General features: G+C 36.5%; 2 protein-coding genes across 4 annotated transcripts in view; one reads left to right on the top strand and one right to left on the bottom strand.

Moving 5' to 3' along the window:
* The window catches only part of kcnh1a (potassium voltage-gated channel, subfamily H (eag-related), member 1a), a 56,011-nt gene extending 55,663 nt beyond the window's left edge, over positions 1 to 348 (bottom strand). For 2 of the 3 annotated variants that reach the window (XM_077239639.1, XM_077239637.1), the window contains exon 1: positions 167 to 342. In XM_077239639.1, coding sequence (XP_077095754.1) covers positions 167 to 239 — 73 coding nt within the window. In that variant the 5' untranslated portion in view covers positions 240 to 342. Of the gene's footprint in view, positions 1 to 166 lie in introns of all 3 variants that reach the window. The other variant, XM_077239638.1, reaches the window with a different exon arrangement.
* A 3,582-nt stretch (positions 349 to 3,930) lies between these two features.
* Positions 3,931 to 24,985, top strand: plb1 (phospholipase B1). Its single transcript, XM_077239628.1, has 42 exons — positions 3,931 to 4,068; positions 4,389 to 4,451; positions 4,531 to 4,594; positions 5,286 to 5,320; positions 6,635 to 6,686; positions 6,775 to 6,811; positions 8,994 to 9,050; positions 9,160 to 9,228; positions 9,308 to 9,369; positions 9,458 to 9,539; positions 9,740 to 9,844; positions 10,364 to 10,432; positions 10,690 to 10,758; positions 11,095 to 11,181; positions 11,257 to 11,317; positions 11,401 to 11,459; positions 12,100 to 12,173; positions 13,462 to 13,505; positions 13,876 to 13,984; positions 17,429 to 17,480; positions 17,767 to 17,847; positions 17,957 to 18,022; positions 18,267 to 18,367; positions 18,498 to 18,579; positions 18,816 to 18,920; positions 19,041 to 19,136; positions 19,684 to 19,755; positions 19,839 to 19,916; positions 20,044 to 20,104; positions 20,562 to 20,620; positions 20,714 to 20,781; positions 20,875 to 20,918; positions 21,079 to 21,178; positions 21,260 to 21,311; positions 22,866 to 22,946; positions 23,149 to 23,214; positions 23,687 to 23,781; positions 23,887 to 23,968; positions 24,058 to 24,162; positions 24,315 to 24,410; positions 24,496 to 24,570; positions 24,666 to 24,985. The coding sequence occupies exons 1-42, from the start codon at positions 3,975 to 3,977 to the stop codon at positions 24,918 to 24,920; spliced, it is 3,264 nt and encodes a 1,087-aa protein (XP_077095743.1). The 5' UTR covers positions 3,931 to 3,974; the 3' UTR covers positions 24,921 to 24,985.
* Positions 24,986 to 25,472: the final 487 nt, after the last annotated feature.

Genomic DNA, 25,472 nt, shown 5'->3' with positions numbered 1-25,472 from the left:
GCATTTATGGTACAGTATATTGTCAAAAATACGTTTTATGTAAAGGTCTCTTATAAGTCTCTTGTTTATTTACCCAAAGTTTTTGCTTGCTTTCTTTTTATCTGCGACACTACCGCTGAAATTATTTTTGTATGTGCGCTGTATTGGATGTGGAGGTGCGTCTTACCGTTAGACCGTCGGACAATATTTTCCAGAAAAGTGTTTTGTGGGGCCACCAGTCCTCTGCGTCCCCCGGCCATCACGGCGAGTCATGCGCTCCAGTGTTTGCCCGGACCGGTCAACATGAAGTACCCGCACACGTCTCCGGTGAGTCTGTCGTCCACATGCCGCTGCCGCATCCAGTGATGTGTGGACCCGGGGCTCTCCTCACGCTCTCCTCTCTCCTCCACCCCATTGATTCTCCAACATCGGCTTAATATGCGAAACAGCGCCATCTATTGATTTACATGTGAAGCAGCAGGTGTTTCAATGTGAATCAATAGATGGCGCTGATTCGCTATACGAATTTGCAATATCCACTATCTTTCCAATCTCTTAACGCCATCTGCTGTTGGATAGTTTTGCAAACAGTTTTTATGTCTTTGAAACCTTTTTTTTTTTTGTCAATTAGGCTAAATGAACGAAAAGTCGAGAAAGAGACGAGAATTATTCGTTCACTTAACCAATCTAACTTCATTTAAATGTAGGCTTCTTCTTCAAAAAAATAAATAAATAAAAAATAGGCCTATCCTAGGATTACAACATCGTCGCCATCGTCATCATCGTCATCATCACATCAATTCAGATTACAGTAACAATAAATGTGTATCAAAACATAGTTCACTCTACAGTCACTTGCTGTGTGAAGATGTTAGTGTGGTTCACCCAACAGCACCTTCGCTTCCTGCACAACAAGGGTTTGGACATTAACCTCAAAAAGATAAATATATATTCCAAAGAAGCCCAAGCCAAGGCCACAAATATAGCTTCAAGCTAGATAACAAGTCCCTAGGACATACTCAAAACTACCTGTGTATAAATATCAGCAAAACAGCAGAAAACGTCAGCAAGGTAGAATTAGTTCCCCAGGTAAATCCCCAGGTGAAAAATACATCCTATGCACTGGGGCGCATCATCAGTGATATTCCTGGTTGTTTGAGGTCTTTCAACATCATACACCCTCTCGCAGGTGACCCAGCCCGGGGAGATCAAGCCCCGACCTGTGTCCCAGCAGCGTTTGGCCACGGATCACCCCTTTTTATGCAGCAATTTTGAAATTTTGAAGCTTTTTCTGCAGCCTCTGTCGCAAGTCTGATGGCTGCATGCTCTTCTCTGGAGCCCACTCAACCCCAGCGCAATGAATGCTCTGCAGAGAGAGCCGCCAGCAAAGCCCTGCATCCAACCTCCAAAGTGTACCCGCAAGCGCTCCAACCCTTCTCTAAGCACTGATCATTCAGACCTTTGTACCTGCCGCTTTTTCTTTCGAATGCCTCTTCCATTCAGTCTTCCCAGGGCACAGTCAATTCTTTCAAAGCATGCTGTTTCGAGACCTCAGATAGAAGGGGTTGCTTGTGGGTTTAAATGCCACCTTGGTTTACTTCAGAAGTAATGATGTCAAAGTTTTGTCATAATATTCTGTAAAATGTTAACATCGTAACTGTAACATGTTCAGTAACATATTGGTTACTTCTGATCCATTTAAATTTAGTAGGCCTAAATCTCATGTTGAAAAGATTTTATTGTATTTAGTTCACATTTTGAGACAAGTCCGTTATATGGTGTAACATACATCTTAACTGTCACCTTGTTGCTGTCACAAGCAATATGGTTAAAAAAATTTATTTATTATGGTCATTCATTATCAGTCACTCATTTTGAGCTGTAGATTCACGTGCAACGTTACATAAATTAAAAAATTGTTATCCTCTTTCTGCCAATGTTAGCTCAGGGTGGAACGTTTATCTTATCAATGAGAGAAGCTGTAAATCTTCACAAATCTTAATGTCTTTCCTCATTCTCAGTATCTATTCACATCTAATCAGATTTGAGATCTGCACTCCTGATCCTCAAACACGCATGGTGACAATGCATGGTTAAATATTGGTTGCCTATAACCATATTGAAATTGAATAATTGGCACTGAAATTAAAATTTTTAGTCAGAACACATTTATACATATTGCCAGTTTAAAAAAACTATATATTTTCTAGTTTACTGGACATTTTGTGTAACAAAGACTAAGAAATGTGAATTGAATTATGAATTGAAACTATATCCATGTTAGACCAATAGAATTCCCCCAAATGTTGTCACAGTCAACACAGCTGTCTGTACAAATTTGAACGATAATGCTGAAATGTTAAGGGTTTGTGAGTTCCCACCATGCACTGCAGCATGAATAAATGATTTGAATACTGTTATAGGATTATTGTTTGCTCTTTGCTGACCTTTCTTTAAGAAAACTTGTTGTTTTGTGATTATTGTTAGTTATTTGTTGTATTGTGATGTTAAGAGCTAATCTTTTTTACATTTATTGATTGTCATAGTTTTTAAGGTTTTTGTGTCAAATGTTAGCACATAGCATATTTCACTTAACATATCATATCTGTATATCCTAATATACAGTATAGATTGTTAAACAAGAAATCTGTAGTTGCCTTTCATGTATTTATATTGCCAAAACAAAGAAGTGCAACTTCTTAAGACAATAGTTCTGAGAAGCTAAAAATCTGAATTAGGGCTGTCACTTTTGAGAAAAATCAAATTCGAACGGTTATCGAATATCAAGTAATGTATTCGAATATATTCGAATTTCTACGAGATTTCCCCCCCCCCCCCCCCCCCCCCCCCCCCCCAGGCCGGTCTGAAAACATTTTTTTTGACTTAACGTTTTAAACAGCAGGTTATCAATTTAATCTATATAAAGTGCCACTAGGCTACATGGAAAAAAACTGCCTCGGAACAGCACGGCACAAACAATAACGTGACGGCTTAAACAGCAGGAGTAAGGCCTATAGCCTAGCCTCATTTCTTATTTCAAATCATTTCTTAATATTGTTTGCTAGAAACACCAATTTATCAACTTGATCTGGGTCAAGTGCGGCTCTCTTTTTATTGGCGATGTTCCCCGCGGTGGAGACACGCGCTCAGTGCGCGCACACGTGCCTGGCACACACAGATTTGCGCGTCAATGTTGAGAGAAGTGGTATACGGTGTAGCTGTAGAACCCAAAATATTTCCAGACTCTACTTTTTAGATGAGTTGAGGTCGTAATTCTCCGCTCGGGCAGTCGTTCTGTGCGTTATCTTCCATTTTCAAAACAGGCTGTTATTCGCTTGATTTGAGCTTACGCTACATTACGTTTAGAGCGCCCGCTCCTGGATGAGATGGCAAACAATAATAAAAAACAAAAAACGGTCTAATCATAGACTGTAAAAAATAGGCTAAACATGGCACTTTAAAAACCGGATAGTTTATTTATAGTTCGAATACGGATATTTCACGTCATGTTCGAATGCATATTCGAATATCGAATAAAAAGTGACAGCCCTAATCTGAATGAATCAAGTTGTGTTGAATTTAATTTATTTTACAGTGTAGGCTATTTTAAAACAGATTTAGGAACATAGAATAGTACCTTTTAAAACTACTCTGCAAAACCTTTCCAATATCCACTTTTCACAGTCCTCTGATGGACCATCAGTTTTATGAACATCTTTCTTCTTTTCAGTGAAATTTATTTTGTTATATCATCCTAACACATAGAACTAGGACTATAGACTTAGCCAATGTTATACCAATAAACTCCTTGATAAATGACAGGACAGATCTATACAATAAATCTCATCTACCTTGAAACACGCAAACTAACAGGAGGCGTGTCTGCGAGATTGAGGAAGATTACAGTCATATACAAGAGCAGGTGTCACTAAACGTTTGAACAATTTAGTTTCAGAACTGCTATTTTCTCCAGACGGCTGCAACCAGAGAAGTGGATGATTCTTTCCATCATGGGAATAAAAGATAGAACTTTCTCTTCCTTTGCACAGATTATGATCCTGGCCCTTCTAGCAGGCATGTGTTCAGCAGGTATTTAATAACTCTTGATATTCTGACACTATTCTTTCAATTTAATGCATAAAGCTTCCTTAGATTATCCTGGCACTTTATTGATGGTATTTTAGAAATGGGGTGATTTCACTTTTTTCGAGAAGTTAATCTGTCAAGGAGCATATTGTTTCTATCAGTCTTCGATTTTTTTTTATTTTATTCCAAATAACCCAATGCAATTTAGGAAATGCATTTACAGAAATGTATTTGTCTCTCCAAAATTGTGCTTCCATGTGAACGAGTCCTCGTTTTTCCATGTGTGTCAGTGGCTTATAAGGGTTTTTTTTTTGTTTCTGCAGTTGAGTCTGGTCCCCTGCTTTGTGCTGATTCATCATCACCCTCACCTAGCACTCCAGTTTCTGGTAAGGGAATCAAGAATCTTATAAATAAACATCTAGGTTTGGTTTCAGTGTATAAATTGTCTTATTATCCTTCTCACAGTCCATTCTCTGCGGCCAGCTGATGTGGCTGTGGTATCTGCACTGGTTATGTCTGATGTGGAGAGGTATATTTATCACAAGTGCATTCAAATATCAGTTAAGCTTCATGGGAACTGAGGCAGATTTGTAAGCATTAAAAGAGACTAACATAGATCAGCACTTTAGTTTAACTTGACCCATTTATAGCCAAATTTAGGTCATTCTTTGAATTTGAAAGAACAGCTAAACATGAAGCTGTTTGCATGCGGTCAGTCCTTCCTACATTTTCTATTGTTAAACTGTCTACCTTTTTTGTTATTTCATATTTAAAACTACGCTCGAAAAGGTTCCGTGGGTTTTTCGAAAAGGAATAAAAGGTTCAGTGGGTTTTCTAGGGTTCTTGACTTGATTTTAAAGAACCTTTTACGCCAAAAAGGTTCTATTTAAGTAGAAATCCTTAAATTAATACTTTCATATTTAACATGTTATTTAATTATTTTTTGTGATAAAGTATGTTTACGGGCTGTTTCATTCAGAAACTGTTATTATTTTAAAACTAAAATTATAAATTAAAACTAAATCCATAAAATGATACCATGATGGGAACCTCTGAAAGGTTTATATGAAGTACCTGACAGAACCCTTTGAGTTTAGGACCTTTTCTTCAAAGAGTTTACATATTTTTATACAATAAACAGCATATCAGCATTGCATAGAGCAAATTGACAATCTTTCAAATGATTAGATTTCTTTCATTCATTCATTTTTTTATGGCAGGTCTGATGAAACCAGAGCCCTGAACATGTTATCTGGTAAGGCTTCAGTCTTATAGAAATAAACAAATAATATCTTTACAGAATCTGCATTAAGTTTTGTACTCAATGAATGTATTAGAATGTCATTATTGAATTTGGTTACACTTTATTTCGATGGTCCACTTTAGACTAACTATAACTTTGCTAAATTTCAACTAACTCTCAGTAGAGTAGGCCTATTAGTAGACTGTAAGGTTAGGTGTTAGAGTTCTGGTAAGTAGAATAAGTTGATATGTAGTTGCAATTGTACTTATAGTCAGTAGAATGTCTGTTGGGGGAGTATCAAAATAAAGTGTTGTGCAAATATTAAGCAGACTTAGCAGTCTTTTAATTCTCTAAGAGTTATTTGATATGTAGTTGCAAAGTTACTTTTAGTAAGTAGAATGTCTAATGTGAACAATCGTATAAAAAGTAGGCCTATTATCCTGAATTTTCTCTCTTCTCATTTTTTTTTTACTTTTGTTTTTTTTTAGTTTTTTGTTACTGAGTAACATATCGATTGCCCTTCACAAATTTTTGTGTGATTGTCAGGTTTGATTAAACCAGATCGCTGTAGAAAGGTTTGGAAAGATTTAAGAGTCCTTGAAATGAAAGTCAAGGCCAGGGGAGAAATACACACAACCATCTATCTGAACAATTACACTAATGATTTTTGAGTTTCATTTTCTGAGATATGATAAATGATACAGGATTCGCTTTTAGCAAAGTATTTCTCTAAAAGTAAAAAATAAAACTCTTTTAACCTTTTATAACAGGATGTCCTTCAAACATGTCCCTAATCTCAATCAAATGTGATAATATTGTCTTATCTTAGCATGCAAACTTAAGTACTTTGTTTTGGATTGATTCAGTTGGCGTGATACTATTGGTCTGTTAACTACTGTTCATGATAGGGTTATCAACATGTCTATTCTGATGTCCTCTGGAAGACCTCTGAAGATTGCATATTTATTTATTTATCTTTATTTATTTATTTATCTTTATTTCGCTATGTCCTTTAGTGTTTCTGTAAATTTATCTTGAGGAGATCAGGTTTATTTGTATAATTAGTCTAATAATTTGAATAATTTCTCAATGTTTGTCATGAAAATGTCTAACTGATCAAAGAACGGAAAACAGAAACTGCACAGATAACTGATAGTCAAGTCAATAAAGTAGATGCACTGACGCATGCTAAGCACAGATGTTTATGTGGGCATGTGAGGTGATGGTGATATAATTATACTTTGCCGGTATCTCCAAGAGAGACAGAAGACTTCAATAATTAACTTTCAAGATACAAAATAACATCTTTTCACTTTTCTGCCTTAGAAATATTGTTCACCTTTAACCCTGATGTGTCAACTGTTCTACCTGACATAAGGTAATGTAGAAAGGAATTAATAATCACTTTTTAATGACATACCCTACATTTTTATGTATGTTTACATATACATGTCTTTGTGTGACAGGAGTTTAAACATTTTGGAGTCTCTCAGCCCCACTCAGGTAAATATCCTCTACTAACAAACAGTCAAACCTTTACAAAAGTTAGTTCCGGTCCTCCAATTGGATCGGCCGCTGATATCCATTACGTTTCTCTGTGTGTGTGGTTCTGTAACTTACAAGTTGTGTGTTATCTGAAGGTTTTATTCTACAGGAGTTGCTCTGTACTTGGGTATAAGTAGCCCAAATGTGATAAGACTTTCCAGTGATACGCACATTGCCATCGTTGATATTTACTTTAGTTCTGTCATGGATATGGCTAAGTTAATGTATTTGGTCTTGGCGGTATAGATCTGCTACGCTGCTGCAGAGTAAGTTCTGAGACTTGCTACTGCCAATACATTCACAGACATGATGCTGTAAGCATGTAAGATATTCTGCTGCTGCACTAAATGTAACATACATGAAATAACCATCGCAGCAGATCTATACAGGTGGAGCTGGGGGAGGTGGAGGGTTTCTGAAAGCACGCTGCAGACTTGCAAACACTAACAAAATTTGAATGTTGAGACCCAGCTCATTGGCCGCTTATGCAACAGCAACCAATCAGCTTGCCTATGTAGATAACAATGTGATCGCTATACCAAATCGAGTTGAGGACCTAGCCTGCACCATCTAGAGTTTCATGCCAGAAGTTGATATTCACTGTCACTATGGTTATGTGACACAAGGATGAGTAGATGCAGGATCTAGTTGCAGCAGCAAAACTTTAATAAAAAATAAATAACGAACACTCAGGAAACAAGCAAACTAATATAGGTATAAAAATGGACAAGGGACTACACTAAACAGTGAGTATGTATACAGAGACTAAATGATTGAATTGACAAAAGGCAGGTGGACACAATAGATTGCTAAGGTAATAAACAACTAGGAAACTAACGAAGACAGGAAATAACTACAAGAAACTGGGAACACACAAAACTAAACCAAAACAGAACATTAACCTGGCACGTAAAAGGTATTCACAGCTAGAGTGAGAACAAAAATGGGGATTGACAGACATTGGTTATTTGTTCATATAAAGAGAAGGTGCACAGTGTCATCCAAATACAATAACGCCGCACATGTGACACTAAAATAATGCAATAAACATTATTTAAACAACATAATATGAAACATAAAACCCTAATGCACATAATTAATAACAAAAACAGAAAGACTTATTTAAACAAAATATAATCAAAATGTAAAATGTTCGGAGGTAATTGTGAGAATGTCAGTTTACGTTTTTTCACTGTAGATTATGATATTATTTATAAAATCTGTAAAGCACTTCACAGTTTTTCTCAATTGCTTTAGCTCAATTCTCAAATTAGACCTTTTTTCTCAAAACAATAAGTTAGATCTCTGAACAATTAGTTTCTTGTTCACATCAGATCGTCTTATTGATTTAAGCAAATTGCAAAAATAAATACTGTATAAATGCAAATGTTCATTTTCTGTGTACTACAGTGTTGACTTTTCTCAGTCAATTTTTATGTTTTTGAAAATGTATTAAAAGGACATTTTTGAGGGGGGGGGGGGGGTTGTAAAGGTTGTTTCTTGGCTATACGAACATTGCAAACATAATGGGAATGTTACTGTTTGTGATGTATAAATAATGTGTTTGTGCTAACATTTTGAGAACATTATTAAAGACCAGATAACTTTGAATGAAGATTGTAATAATGGAATAATGTTTGTTCATAAATTTGAGAGAACCTTGTCAGAATGTTAGCCAAATGTTTGAGAACGTTCCCTTTCAGATAGGCTGTTAGTCTATGTGTGTTGATGTTGGGGTTTTGTCGGCAGGATGCATTTTTATGTGACAAGTGACTTTTTATGAGTGAGTCATAGAATTATTGAATCAACCGATTTGTTTGAAAACAGTGATTGTTTCATGTACAAAACAACTACTGTCTTTATGAGTGAGCCATTAATCATTCACTCAACTGAATTTTTCAAATGCTTTCGGGATAGAAACGCCACTAGTGTTTGTAGTGGTGGTATGGAAATATTTCTTTTGGCGGAACAGACAAAGTATAACTGTCAATATTGTGTCTAACTTTTTTTTTAACTGTTGTATAAAAGTAATATCAAAACATTCTTTAAACAAACATGGTAAGGTACACATTCGTGTATTATATTTAAACAGTGAGCAATCTGAGGCATTACCATCAAATGTTTTGTCATTCTCTCTCAGTGGAAGCTGCTCCTTCTGCTAATACCAGTTGATGAGCTCTTTGCGTGTACAGTCCAGGTCAGACATTTCACCACAAATCCTATCAACCTCGATAGCATATTACATTGGACATAATAAACAATCAAACTACAGCTATAATTCTGTATTATTCTGTATTTATGCTTAGGGCTTCAGTGAAAACATTAATGCAACAGTTAACAGAGTGGAGCAAACACTGGACTCTCTTCATAAGAAGGTGAAGATTGAAACAAAAGTTTGAATCAGTTTACAATTAATAGAGTTTGTTTACAATAACAGCTTTCTCTCTTCTCTAGTTGAAGCATACACTGGTTCATGTTGTTGTTTGGAGTGGACTGTCAGGTGAATCACATGACCGGTCAGTATTAGAGAACATTCTTTACAACCAAATTCTGATTATATTCTGTGGTGAAAAGTTTTATTTTATAAGGTGCTTATGTTTTTAGAGTATGTAAGTTCCACTGTGAGGAAGGATATGATGAAAACAGACGCAGGCTGGATACAATAGTGCTTATGGCTTCATTGCAGGTATGTGCAACGTGTATACAAAACACACACTCACACACACACACACACACACACACACACACACACACACACACACACACACACACACACACACACACACACACACACACACACACACTTGTAGCCTATATGTGTGACTTTTGCATATCTATACAAAAATATGTTGACATTATCAAACATTATATGTGTGCATTAAACAGGAATCAGTCGGTGCTCTTCTAGAGAAAAGACGCTGGTTCAGCGATCGGGAGGATTTCAGCGTAATGCTTCAGTCCAGTCCAGTGCACATCGATCTGTCAGACCCAGTGAGTCTTTAACACTAAGAGATCATTTTGAACAGGCCTCTAGATAGATAGATAGATAGATAGATAGATAGGTAGATAGATAAATAGATAGATAGATAGATAGATAGATAGATAGATAGATAGATAGATAGATAGATAGATAGATAGATAGATAGATAGATAGATAGATAGATAGATAGATAGATAGATAGATAGATAGATAGATAGATTTTTTTGCAACGGCCAGAACCAGTAATAATTCAGCTTATTTATTTATTTAAAGTGCACTTGATATTTTAGTTGCACTTGAGGAAACTGAATAATCAAAAATGACTAAATATAAATCTAACCTTTCTAGTGGTTCACTGAGTCAGACTTGTATGGAGACTTGAGAGTTAGCTATTTGTATTTGATTTGATTTGCCTTTTTAAAAACCACAGAAATGACTCACGCAGTGCCATAAACAAGGCCTGTAGCAGTTTTGTATGGATCAATTGGCCAATTATTAAGCACAGTTGTTATTTTTTGATGCACTTTCAGATCAGAACCTTTACGTCTGACTCCTCACGTGACATAAGCATGTTGGCTTTACAACTCTGGACTAATTTGGTAAGTTAATATTAATGCAAGCAACGTGTACACTATTCCCGTAGATGTAGAGGTGAAATCCAGGACATCTTACTTTGAAGTGCTAAATGTCCTGATGTGACTGATTGAACAGATTGATAATCAGCTCTCGATGATAAGTATTAAACTGAAACTTATTCAACCTTGAAACCCATTTCGAGCCACTTATCTAATCATGCCTTTATATGAGGAAGTACTGGAGCATTCGTTCTAACCAATCCTAATTATGCTATTTCCAGCTACAGCCAATGACAGACACGACTGAGATGGATGGGCGGGGTATAGTCACCGTTCCGTGTCCTACTGAGGTGACAGAGATATTTGATTTATGACATCTTCATAAAGCTAATAGCTGTATCAGAGTGTGACTTTATTTGAAAAAAAAAAAGTTCTCTGTTGGCCACTTTCCAAAGTCTATGTTTTACGCAAGTTTTTGTCCTTCACTTGTGAAAAGAGCATTACACAACTGTGTATTTCAGTACCATCTCATTTGTAGGCAACATTACTTGTAGCACTGATGTTGTTCAATATGTGTAAGTGACGTTTATATGTTCAAGTCTGAACGTTCATATTTTTTTTTTCTAAACAGCCAGAAACATGCACATACAGTATGCTTTACTAAACCTGTTGTTCTGGCCTTCTAGGAAAAGCCGTTTTTGCGAACACAGAAAAACTCAAACTTTGCAGAGCTCAGAATCTCACAAGAGGATCCCTCTCCACTTCTCGATCCAGTGAGTTCATTCTCACCTTAAGCTCACCCTGTTGCGTTGACATATATGTCTCACTTGCTGCATCTGACTTTTCAGGTGATGGGGACTGAGCTAATCTGTGAGGACAGGTCTCCATCTTCCAGCATCCCTACCTCAGGTAAACAGGGATCTAACACTTAGAACATTTTTCTTGGAATTATGGGAGTTTTTTAAGCTCCTTTCTGTCGGTCTTTTCTGTAGTCCATGCCCTACGGCCAGCCGACATCAAAGTGGTGGCAGCGATTGGTGATTCTTTGACGGTGATTAGCCTATACATATATTCACAAATATACACTAGCCTACCGTTCAAAAGTTTGGGGTTGGTAAGATTTTTTTTTTAAATCTTTTTGGAGAAAAAAAGTGTAAGCTATTATGCTCACCAAAGCTGCATTTATTTGTTAACAAATGCAGTGAAAACAGTAATATTGTGAAATAAAAGTATTAAAGTTTGCATGAAAAGAAGTTGCGATCGTCTTTTCTTCCCTATGGTGACATATCCGATTGAAACAGCTTCTGGAATGAGAAAAATGTTGGGCTTGATTTTGTCTGTTGGGAATAACTTGGATCATTTCCTATTGCTGTGATCTAATGTGAGTAACAGGATGTCCAGGGAACACAGCATCAGAGAACAGAAGTGATGGCATTGCTGGAGGGAGGGGAAATTATATTGATGAAAGATTATGAGGACACATACTTTTAAAATAATGATGTGCACAGATAAATAATATATAATAAATACTGCAATATTTCATAAAAAATGAATTTTCCATATTGATTATCTGTTGACTTCTATAAAAAAAAATCTTACTGACCCCAAACTTTTGAACCATGGAGTAAATGCTACTTTTGTACATTGTTTAGTGCAGTTTTGTGATTTCATTTCTTTTGCCCAAAAAACAGGCAGCCAATGGGGTGGGGGCAGCACAAAACAACCTCCTGGGTGTGATCACAGAGTACCGCGGCCTGTCATGGTGGTGAGTGTCTATCCTGATCATAATATAAACCATCAGTTTAGTGCAGACAAATGATGCTAGTTTAGGCTGCGTTTACACTTGGCATTAACATGCGACCTGTATCGAATGATGTCCACATACACATTGAAAAGACAAAAACGTGTTTCTGATCGGAATGTTATCTGATCAGTGTGCACTGGTCCAGAGGTCGTCGAGGACGCATGGATCGTTGGTCGGATCTGATTGTTACATACACCTTGTGATGCACTCTTGAACACATCATCAGTGATAGTACCTGGGGTCATAGGGGGTTTTGGGTCTTTCAACTTCAGACCCCCTCACCCAGGCGACCCAACCGGGAGTGATCAGTTCCCGCCTTCCTGGCCTGTGTCCAAGAAGCGTTCGCCCACTGTTTGTCCCTCCTGATCCACAGCCATCGTGAGGCTTTTTCCGTAGCCTCTGAAGCTGCACTAATGGCTCTTCTCTTGCGTGCTCCTGTGATTCCCAGGAGGCTGTAGGCCCTGTAGAGGGACTTTCCTGCAAAGCCCCTTCCCCTAACCTCAATGGGCAAGCACTGTGCACGCACCCCCGTCTCCGACACTCCTCCACCAGCTCCACATATTTCTCCCTTTTCCTTTCACTCGCTTCCTCCATCCTCTCCTCCCAGGGCACTGTTAGCTCCAACAAGATAACCTGCTTCTATGTTCCTGAGAACAAAACCATGTCGGGTCTAAGGCTGGTCTCCACGATGTCTCGGGGGAACTTGAGTTGCTTTCCCAAGTCTACCCTTAGCTGCCAATCATTCACTGTTCCCAGCAGGCCTGTCTGAACTGTTGGTCGGGAAGGTGGGGGTTCTCCTGTTCTTAAGAATGAAATTCTGCGCCTTGGTTGTTCTAAACGCTTGCTCTGTGTTTACATGGCGTCAACTCTCTCTGAAGGCTGTTGGAAAATAATGGACGGAGTCAATTTTGACAAGAAATTAAACGTATTTCAACTTGACAGTAATTTAAAACTGTTTATTTGTGATAATTATGATATCCTCTGTGTCATCTTTCATTTTAATTGTGCAACATTATCTGAATCTGCGAGCTCTCCTTTCAATCATGGAATGCGATCAGTTATCTAGATACAGAGACCACTTGATGTGAACAAATGTGAACGCGCCTTGTCCTGACTGACTGATGTGATCGCATGTTAATGCCAAGTGTTTTATCCATATGATTATTGGAGAACGAATCTGAATGATCAATGATCTCACGAAGCAGAAGACAGTCATGTTTCATTTTGTTTGCCTCTCTTTTATTCTCAGCATCGGCGGAGATGAGAACCTTACAACTGTAACCACCTTACCAAGTATGTGGAAGCTCTCATATTACTGTGATGCTCTTATTATTATGTAGGCTACTGTCAATTTTTGATTAATCGTTGATTGGAAATGTAATAATCTTTTTGAAATTTTTGTTAATTATTTAATAGCTGATCATTAGTTTATAAATAGCTGCTTTTTAATCTCTACCCTTATACTAAATAGCCTAACTTGAAGTTGTCCAGGGGTGAAAGCTTGAGTTGAGTGTCATGCTTGAGTCCCTCCTTAACAAAGAGCAAACCAAATGTGTTTACCCTTACTATTCTCTATACCTTTGCCATTTTCAAGGAATCGATAGACAGGGGAATTCGATTTTGAGTGATTATGTATATAAGATAATGTTTGTTTGTTATTTAGATATATTGAAAGTATTCAACCCTTCACTGACTGGCTATTCCTTGGGAAAAGGAGATGAGGATTCTGCAAAAAGTTTTCTGAACCAAGCAGTACCAGGAGCCAAAGCTGAGTGAGTTTCTCATCTTATAAACCAGTTACTGAATTAATGAATGAGTATGAAGCATTATATATATATATTTTTCTCAAAAAATTTGCATATTGTGATAAATTCATTATTTTCCATAATGTAATGATAAAAATTTAACTTTCATATATTTTAGATTCATTGCACACCAACTGAAATATTTCAGGTCTTTTATTGTTTTAATACTGATGATTTTGGCATACAGCTCATGAAAACCCAAAATTCCTATCTCAAAAAATTTGCATATTTCATCCGACCAATAAAAGCCCATTTCCTGCACACGCCTGTGCACGGTGGCTCTGGATGTTTCTACTCCAGACTCAGTCCACTGCTTCCGCAGGTCCCCCAAGGTCTGGAATCGGTCCTTCTCCACAATCTTCCTCAGGGTCCGGTCACCTTTTCTCGTTGTACAGCGTTTTTTGCCACACTTTTATCCTTCCCACAGACTTCCCACTGAGGTGCCTTGATACAGCACTCTGGGAACAGCCTATTTGTTCAGAAATTTCTTTCTGTGTCTTACCCTCTTGGTTGAGGGTAGTGATGGGCGATACTGCAAATTTCTGTATCGATCCGATACCAAGTAAATACAGGGCCAGTATCGCCGATATCGATACCGATACCGATACTTTTTTCATTTTAAAAGCATGCATTTGAACTTGTATGCAATTACAGCAGTGTGTTATGATTTATGAGGTGAATGCATCATTAATATGCTAAATCTGAACACGTTTTCATGACTACTAGGCCTAAATATTTTGTGATCTGTGCTCTCAACTCCCCTTTAATTAGTCAGTGACTTTTACAAAACTACCCAAATTATAGTACTAGCCTACTGTTCAAAAGTTTGGGGTCTGTAAGATTTTTATTTCTCTTAGTAAAAACTGTAATATTACAATTTAACAATTTAACATAGGCTATCTGTTTTCTATGCCATAGTAAACTGTAATTTATTCATGTGATCAAAGCTAAATTTTCGGCATCATTACTCCAGTCATGATGATAATTCATTTTAATATGCTGATTTGCTGCTCAGGAAACATTTCTTATTATTATCAATGTTGAAAACAGTTTCATATTTTGTTGGAAACCATGATACATTTTATGCAGAATTATTTGATGAACAAAGTTGAAAGAACAGCATTTATATGAAGTAGATTTTTTTTACAGTGTAAAACCCTTGACTGTCACTTTTGATCAATTTAATGTATCGATCCTTGTTGAATAAAAATATTAATTTCATTAAAAAGATCTTACTGACGTCAACATTTTAAAACTTTATGTACAGTTTTGGTTTGTTTATTGCGAAATAACTCCCGATTGTTTCTCTGTCATCTAAGCCTTGGGCTTCGTTTCCCAAACGCACTGGGCCTGTGAGCTCAGCGAAGCACCAGCATCGAACGCTCTCTGTGATTGATTGGTTTCGTCTTGTATACAGATGACTAGGAGAAAAGGTTCTATCCTACACAATTACCCGCTAACACTGCTTATTTTTCCACTTAGAAGCTTATTTTACGCACTGAATTGCATGCTAAATTAATAAAAAATTACTGGTAAAAAAAACACACATTTGGATCGATATTTTTGTGTGAGGATCGATCCTTTTCGATACCACGTCAGTATCGAAGTATCGATACTTCAGGATCGATCCGCCCATCACTACTTGAGGGTGTCAATGATGGCCTTCTGGACAGCAGTCAGGTCGGCAGTCTTACCCATAATTGCGGTTTTGAGTAATGAAACAGGCTGGGAGTTTTTAAAAGCCTCAGGAATCTTTTGCAGGTGTTTAGAGTTAATTAGTTGATTCAGATGATTAGGTTAATAGCTCGTTTAGAGACCCTTTTCATTATATGCTAATTTTTTGAGATAGGAATTTTGGGTTTTCATGAGCTGTATGCCAAAATCATCAGTACTAAAACAATAAAAGACCTGAAATATTTCAGTTGGTGTGCAATGAATCTAAAATATATGAAAGTTTAATTTTTATCATTACATTATGGAAAATAATGAACTTTATCACAATATGCTAATTTTTTGAGAAGGACCTGTATGTATATACACACAAATGGCCTATATATTAGGGCTGTCAATAGATTCAACTTTTTAATCTATTGACATTATTAATTAAACTTTTCGTGAAATGAAGCACACTTCATTTATCTTGTTTAACGTGTTTATTTTGTCATCATTTGCTATATTTAGCAAAGAAAACCTTCAGTTTTAAGGGTGATTTTCACAAAAATGGTTAATAGTTGTGGGAAGGAGGATGCGGGAACCCGGCGAACATTTAACAGACATTAATTCCAAAATAATCAAACACCAAAAAGACAGCAGCCCCTCACGGACGACTGCCGCACACAAACAAAACATAACATAAAATCCAGGCCTGGTGCTCTCTCGTCCTTCACTGTCGCCACTCCTGCTTTTATGATCCCGTAACTCCTCTATGAGAGATACGAGGCAGGTGCGACATTCTCTCACGGCTCTCGGCCTCGTCCTGCTTGCCACAAGGACACTTTCAGACTCCAAAAGGACAACAAATAAACATGGAGTCCACATAATTCATAAATTAATGCACACCACAGCACACACAAAAAAAAACATTTACAGAATTTGTTTTATGAATTCATTGTATGTGTACAATGCAACAGCAAGAGCTTGTCTGCATTTTAGACAAGTCGAGTTGCCATACCCAATAAGACCCCATTGAGATGCCAAAAAAAGAGCGCACATACAAGTTTGTTTGTGCACCAATAGTCTGTGTTTCAAACAGGCCTCGCGCTCTTCAGAAACAATCACAGAAAATGACAAAGCTCGTGTTTTAAGGTACAACAGACACTGGAATGAATAACTGCTAACGCAACGTGAGTCTCCATTCTCTCTGTCGTCTCTGATGTAATAAGCCTGGTTTTCTTTACATTAGTGCTATTTTGGACTGATTGTTTGAATAAATTTGCTTACTGGAACATTGGACTGAAAAAAATCAGTTTAGCGGCTTAAAATGATCTGATTGCAAACAGAGAAGCGAAATGGGGTTAAAGCCAAAGGGTAGAAATTTCCACCTACCAGTGTTACAGGTGCTTGTGCCACTGTAGATGCTCAATGTGATAAACTCCCGTCTTCTAATATCATCTAGCTGTGTGACGTAAATTACGTTAATGACGCAATTTCATCTTCTTCAGTAATTTATTTTGAATTAAATTATTTTAACGCGTTAAGAATTACCAATTAATCGCATGCATTAACACGTTTTAACGTCGACAGCCCTAATATATATTATAATAATATCATTACAATTTTAAAACATTATAATGTCATTACTGTCACTTTTGATCAATTAATGGCATCCTTGCTGAATAAAAAGTATATATATATTTTTTTATCTTACAGACCCCAAACTTTGGACTAAAATATAATTTTGTCATTTTGCAGTGATATGGTCAGTCAAGCCCGTGCTGTCATTACAAGAATGAAAGAAGACTCGGTTAGTCGTTTGCAAACTCTCATAGCCTACATTCACACACATTTGCTTTTCTATTGTGGTTGGAAATGTTGTCATAATGAGTTAATGATATGTTCGACCTTCCGATTTTCATTAAGGTATTATTTAGTTGCTTGTATGTTTTTTGAATTGTGTTCTATCAGCTTTTACTATTCTTGTGACAGATATTTAGTCCCCACAATGTAGGCAAAACTTGACCAGCACACACAAGCATAGTGCTAAATCTGAATCTCATTCAGACTATCTGAGTATTTCTGTCTCTTTTCAGCGAATTGATTTCCAGAATGATTGGAAGATTATAACGGTCTTCATTGGAGGAAATGACATGTGTGCCCACTGCTCTGATACGGTACGCTGATATTAATAGAGTTGGCTTTATTTATTATCAGTTTCATCAATAGATCTACAATTAGTGTCTCTACCTCTCTTCATCATTCTCTTTTTCTATTTCTCCTCAGCGATACTATTCTCCTGATAACATTGTGAAGTATATTCGTGAGGCTTTGGACATTTTACATAATGAGGTGAGGCATTTTTGGCTTGAAAATGTAAACATGGAAATAAGGAAAAATTAAGAACAAAAATACTGTGGTACTTTCAAATCTAAAGTGTCTGAAAAAATAGTTAAACACACACAAAAAGAATTTATTACGATTCTGCACAATTTCTATTAATCAGGTTTGCCAGATTATTGGTAGTGAACCGACACCAATCTTAAAATGTAAATCCCAGCTGCCTGTATGAGTTCAATCATGTCTTCTTCTCCAGGTCCCTCGTGCCCTGGTGAACCTAGTGGAGCTCCTGGAACTAGTTCCACTGCGCCGTCTCCATCAGGACCCCAGTTTAGGCTGCCCTACCTGGCTAGTCAAGTGAGTTTTGCCCTACAAACAACTGGTTCTTCTGATTTCCGTTAGACTCAGTTAAAAGAAGTAATTTCTGAAAGTTTTGGTACTGTTCATGTTTGTCTTTCATTGTTTTCCTTTGTGTTACATTTTTTAGTATTATGTGTGGCTGTGTTCTGAAACCTAAAGATGAATCTTATGAATTCAACATGTTGCAGGAGTTTAACCAAGCCTATCAGGTACACAACTTATTACATGAAAATGAATAAAAAAAAATATGTAAACGTCTGTATATTTATTATGAACTCATTTTGTGAAAACATCAGTATATTTATTGTGAATGTGACGTTTTGATTATTTATAATATAAAGCAATTATACAACTATACATACTTAGTAATATTATTAATGTTAATGTAACTATGTTAAATTACCTATTAATATTGAATATATGCTGTGTTGTGTTTTATCCTCAGCGTGGTATGAGGGAGCTGGTGGAGTCTGGGCGATATGACACACATGATAACTTCACCGTGGTCTTACAGCCATTCTTCAGAAATGTGTTTCTCCCCTTGCTGGAGGTGCTGAACAATCTTATTTGAACAAACCTAAAATTTAACTAATCGTTTACTTCACAGGCTATCCTTTATTGATCCACTTGTTCTCATTCTCTTTCTGTCATTATTTCCATGCGCTTTTAGGATGGGAGACCTGACCGTTCCTATTTTTCTCCGGACTGTTTTCATCTCAGTCAGAAAGCTCACACGCTCATGGCTCGGGCTCTCTGGAACAACTTAGTGAGTATAAGAAATAAAAATAAGAAATGCATATTTTTATCTATACAGTTGTATATACACTACATAAAGCATGCATATGTGCATTAATGGGTTTTATGTTTCATTTATTATTATTTTTTATTTTTTATTTCTTAATCTTACTTATTTAAAAGTTCTTTCTATCCTCTTGTGTTATATATCTATGTATGTAAGGATGGATGGAACTAGAGCTCCTGGAAACTACAACAAATTCCTTGTGTTTTTGCGCACACTTGGCGAATAAAGCTCGTTCGAATTCGGAAATAGATTCTGAATTCGGAAAAATTAGATACACAGAATAGTGTATTAACCTACTTATATTTTATGAATATATAGCAAGTACTTGCAAGCATATCAATTATTTTTGCTTATTTATTGTATTTATATTAGTGTATTTATTGTAAATGCTTGCATACTACTTCAACAATGGGGGGGGGGGTCAATACTTTTTCTTAATATATTGTAATTTTACCGCATGATAATTCTCAAAATGGTTCCAATCGCCTCCCTCTTTCCCCTTTTTACTCAGATGGAGCCTTTAGGTAATAAGACAGATAAGGAGGATTTTACTGCAGGTATCCCTCTTAAATGCCCAGAAAAGGTCAGTTTAGTTCTACATTTTATAACATATAATAAACTCTATAATTCTATCACATGGTAACACTGTTTCATAATCTTCTTTAGTCCTCCCCCTATTTGAAGACCTATCATAACAGCAATTACACATACAAAACCCCTCCTCCTACTCCTCCACCCACAACAGTAAGTCACACAAATGTATTATATATGTAATATAAATGTAATGTAATAAAAGTGATGTTCATAAAATATAATACTGCCTTAAAGTGATAAAAATGTATTATGAAATGATTTCTCCCTATCATTTTAGAATTGGGGAAGTGATTTTTCATGTGTGGATACAGCACCCTCTGACACTGTACCAGAATCTGGTAAGAGAGAATACAATTGTCTCTCCTCTCTGGTAAAAGAGAAAAAAATATTTTTTACCATCGGCAAAGTAGATTAAATGAATATTTTCAGAGGTCTTCCCCGATGATGTATTTCTATCAGTGTTGTCTTTTGGTTTTTAATCTAAATTTAAATGTGTCTATAGAGCTGAGATATTTTGTTAATGACAAGTAGCTTGAATTTACAAAAGACCATGCCGTAATCTCAAAAAAAGTAATAAGGAGGATAAAACAAAGATTAGTAGGTCTAAATGCAAGTATAAAGCAGAAACCGTAATTATGTGCTAGGTTTATGGATAGAGACAATAAGGCAAGACGGGCTTTCACTGTGTACAGACACCCTGCATTGTTTATTATCTTTCTAAGTCCAAGTACCCTGCAATGCAGCTGTGTTGTATCAGGTATCCAGGATAGTCATCTTATCACATTTCTTTCTCAGTTCACAGGCTGCGTCCAGGTGACATTAAAGTGGTGGCGTCTCTGGGAGATTCACTCACAGTAAGTGTGGGTGTATGTTTGTGTATATTGCTGTTTTGTCATGTTGTAAACATCCCCCCCCCCCCCCCCTCTCTCTCTCTCTGCATTTGTCAGGCCGGCTTTGGTGCAAAAGCTGAAAACCTTCTGCAGTTGGCAGATGAGGAGCGAGGGGTTTCCTGGAGGTGAGTTTTTGTCAGCCTATATGCTTATGGATTTTTTTGTTATATTCTCTGCAGGTTTTCATATAAAGTGTCTATGTTTAATTTGTTTGACAGCATTGGCGGGGATGATACTTTGGAAACTGTCACCACATTGCCAAGTGAGTATTTTCTTATGTAACACTTTGTCATTTTTATTGGTTGTTATTAGCAGTATTGCTTAGTAAAGAGACTCTAATCCCTCTAAAAATTATTATCAGATTTGATTCTTGTTTAATAACATAATGGTCACCAGTCCCCTGCGTCATTATTTGTTATCAGACATCCTTAAGAAGTTCAATCCAAGTGTCTTCGGCTTTTCAAAAGGAAAAAGTAAAAGGCCAAATGGCTTCAATATGGCAGTGAGCGGTGCCAAAGCCAAGTGAGGAACACACATACACATATACACTCAAACACAATTCACAGTATCATCTCATCTAATGGATTCTTTCTCTATGTTCAGTAATATACCAGCACAAGTGAAGGATCTTATCACAGCTTTAAAGGAGAGCATGGTCAGTATGTTTATTTAATCTATTAAGTTGTTCTGAACCATTTTGTGGTGAATAAAAAAAAAATGCATACAAATGACAATGTTTGTTTTCTTTTGTCATTATATAAATAAACTTCCCGTCCAAGTTCCTGTTTGAATTTAAATAGGCAAATGCTTAAGAGTCCATGATTGGATCATTATTGCAGTGATCATTATGTTTCTAGCATGTTATATGTTTGGCAACAGTTCTTCTAACCCTAATTGATGGTGTGTGTAGTTTTTCATTCCTTAAACAACCATTTTTGGAGTTTAGTCATGTTTAGAGTTTGCTTTTGATCTCCTTTACTGTTCTGTTCATGTCTGTTTCTAGGTTGGTTTTCTTGTTGTTAATTACTAGTAGAAAGTTGGAAGTGTTGGAAACTTTTCCTTCAGAGACCAGGAGACGTTGGGATATCTTTCAAGCAGAAGTTACTCTTTATTGAGGACTTTTCTGTGCATGGCTGTAGTCATCCAAGTCTAACTAAGGCAGTATACATTGTAGTTTATATACCTTTCAAGGGGGAGGGATTTACATAGAGGTGAAGATACTCTGAAATAAAGCATGTAAATGAAGGACAGGAGTCAGCCCGTTACCGGAAATTCCCCGTCCCTGTCTCGTCAGCATGACATTGTAACTCAGAGCCTTGAGAAGCTAATCCAATCAGCCTGATTAGATCACTCAAACCTTAACATTATCATAGAGACAAAAGTCCAGCTGTACTTGAGAAGTAACAAAAGGTTAATGTCATCATCTATGCCTCAAAATGGTAAACACTGTGTGAACTTTCTTAGTTAAAATACTGTTGAACCTAAATTAAACATTTAATACATTTGTAACACTACAGAAGACACATCATAGCCATATTCCAGGATGACAATGGCAAGATTCATCAGGCTCAAATTGTGAAAGAATGGTTGGGAGGGAGCATGAAGAATATTTTGTACACATATTGACCAAAAATGTATGCTCCTCTTAATGGAAATAACATTTTCATGAAGAGGTGCATCAACTTTTGGTTAAGATCTTGTATTGACAATGCAACTTTCAAGAACTCTTTAAAGTCTACTCCAGCACATCCCAAAGACTTTCAATAAATTTAAGGTCTGGACTTAGAGGTGCCAATTCATGTGTGAAAATTATTCTTCATGCTCCCTCCCAACCATTCTTTCACAATTTGAGCCTGATTAATCTTGGCTTTGTCATCCTGGAATATGGCCATGGTGTGTCTTCCTACATGGTTGTTTAAGAAATGAAAAGCTACACACTCCATCAATTAGGGTTAGAAGAACTGTTGCCAAACATATAACATGCTAGAAACATAATAATCACTGCAAAAATGATCCAGTCATAGACTCTTAAGCATTTGAATATTCCAATCCAAACAGCGACTTTTTTTTCGGCCGGGCAGTGTATGTTTTGTATGTGCCAACCAGTTGCTGCACAAAGCAAATTTCACCAATTGTTGTGTGATAATAAAGACCATAACCTAATTTATTCAAATAAATGTTTTTATGCCACACTACACTCTTTTTTCAGGAAGTGGACTTTGAGAAGGATTGGAAGCTGGTGACACTGTTTATTGGGGGAAATGACCTTTGCCAGTACTGTCATGACCGGGTGAGTGGATGATTCTTAATAAAGGCTTTCATCTACTCATCATAAGAGGTTTCTTCTTATGTCATAGAACCTAAGCAGTGACCTTTAAGCAACTAAAATACATTCTGATATTTGCTAACAGAGATGTGCCATTGCGTCATTGCCATTGTGTTGTTTTTTAAGACCAGCAAACAACAATTCAATTTATTTTTTCCCTACCCAGGCTTCTCTGTCCCCTTCTAAGTACATTGGTCACCTCAGAGACAGTCTGGACATGCTGTACAATGAGGTGAGAGAGATGCACATACCTGATCACATTCTTTCAATGGGTAAATCTCATGAAAACATGTCTGGCCAATGTAGAAGCTTTCCAACACGTAATAAAAAAAATAAAAAGGTAATTGCAACTTTTTATCTCGCAATTCGGATCTTATAACTCATAATTATGAGTTTATATCTCACAACTCTGAGAGAAAAAGTCAGAATATGCGAGATATATGCAATTTTCCCCCCGCAATTGCGAGTTTATATCTCGCAAAATACTTTATTTCTTGTGATTCTGAGTCAATATCTCACAATATCTAAACTCGGAATCGTGAGGGAAAAAAGTTAGAATAGTGAGATAAAAAGTTGCATTCTTATTAGTTTGAAAATAATTTTGCCTAATAAGGCTTTTTGCACAGTGACATTATTTTCATGACAATTACACACGTACACATATAATTAACACATTTACAATTATGTTGTGTGTGTCTGTGTAGGTTCCCAGAGTGCTGGTAAATTTTGTGGAAATCTTAGAGGTCAATGATCTGCGTATAGTAAAGAGGGACACATTGGGCTGCAGCCTCCTGCAAAAGTAAATCAATTAATCCATGAAATATTAAACATTTATCTGAAAACCTGTGTAAATTTCATGTTCTTATGTACATTAACAGCATTTTCATGACTGTGTGTCTGACAGGAACTTGTGTCCATGTTTTCTGAATCCGGGTGAGAACTCTCCAGAAATGAATGAAATGAAGAAGATCAACAAAGATCTGCAGGTCTGTAGCCAATCATTTATAACTGATCAGCTGAGTGGGCTTTAGTTTATCTTGACCTTCAATAATAAAAGTGTTGTTTTCTGTTCCAGATGGAGACTGAAAGGCTGGTGTATGGGGGGCGGTATGACGGAAGACAGGACTTTACGGTGGTGCTACAGCCCTTCTTCGAGAACTCAGCTGTTCCAATGATCAAGGTTAGCTTTCTTAAAACATCTCTAACAGAGCTCATGTTTCATGAGATCCCATTAACACATTTAGACATGTTTAAATATGTTAATAGCTATCGAACCTTGAGTCTCAGTATCAGGGCCAATGTTAACAGATGAAATGTCTCTCTCTGCTTTAGGATGGCACACCAGACCTGACTTTCTTCTCTGTGGACTGTTTTCATTTCTCTGAGCGTGGACATGCAGAGATGGCTATTTCGCTCTGGAACAACATGGTAAATACACTTGCACACCCTTTATGATAATCTCACAGAAGCTTTCCTGCATTTAACAGCACTTCTCCTGTATTGTGGTTTTAAGCTGGAGCCTATGGGGAGTAAACAAAACTACAATAATTTCACATATGACCGCAGTAAGATTCAATGTCCCACAAAGGTGAGTAAATAATCAATGGAAACTGGAAGAGAACAATAACCAATATATGATAAAATGGTCTTTCAAATAATGATTTTCCTTCATATCTTCTCCAGGAGCATCCCTTCATTTTTACACAAATAAACAGTGGCTCTGACGTCCCTACAACTGCCGTTCCCACCACAGTTGCCCCGGGCATCCCTCTCCCTGCAGATTGCCCCAACGATTCTGTGCCGGCCTGGGCAGCTGCTATTCTGGCTGTAGGAGGCTTGATTATTGGTTGGGGCATAACCTGGATGATCTTCTACTACAGAGAACGAAGGAACAGAAAGAGAAACCAGACTAAAGAAATGAACGGAACAAAGTTCTAATAACTTTTTTTTTTAAATTGCATATATAAAGTGAATTATTTTACTACAGACTAAACCCATTCCCAAGCATTTATTTTGGGATTTTATTAATTAAAAGCATATATATATATATATATATATATATATATATATATATATATATATATATATATATATATATATATATATATATATATAATATATTTTTTATATTTATAGTTTTAACAGGTGAGAATATTTACCTCAAACCCTCACAAATCACATACATTCTGTTTGTTTTTTTGAAAGTGTTCAGATGTCAGTAAATTCATTTATTGCTATAAATTATTTATACAACAAATAATTTTGATACTTAGATAAACAAAAGTAAATCAGTCATTATATTTTTATTTGAAAGTAATTAAAAAATTTAATGTTTTAATTTAATTGTATTATTTGTTGTTTGATTGTGTTATATGTATATTATAAAATGTTTACAGGGTTTTGTTTTTGACCCTGAAGTGTGCCCATGAGCAATAAAATCATTTTTTGTTAAACCAAGCCTGTATCTGACTATATCAATACACACGTGTA

Source organism: Siphateles boraxobius, unplaced genomic scaffold (genome assembly GCF_051911475.1).
Source record: "Siphateles boraxobius isolate OS27281-9 unplaced genomic scaffold, OSU_SipBor_1 22, whole genome shotgun sequence".
NCBI lineage: Eukaryota > Metazoa > Chordata > Actinopteri > Cypriniformes > Leuciscidae > Siphateles > Siphateles boraxobius.
Note: the sequence above shows the minus strand (reverse complement) of the source record. Positions and strands in the feature narration are given on the sequence as shown.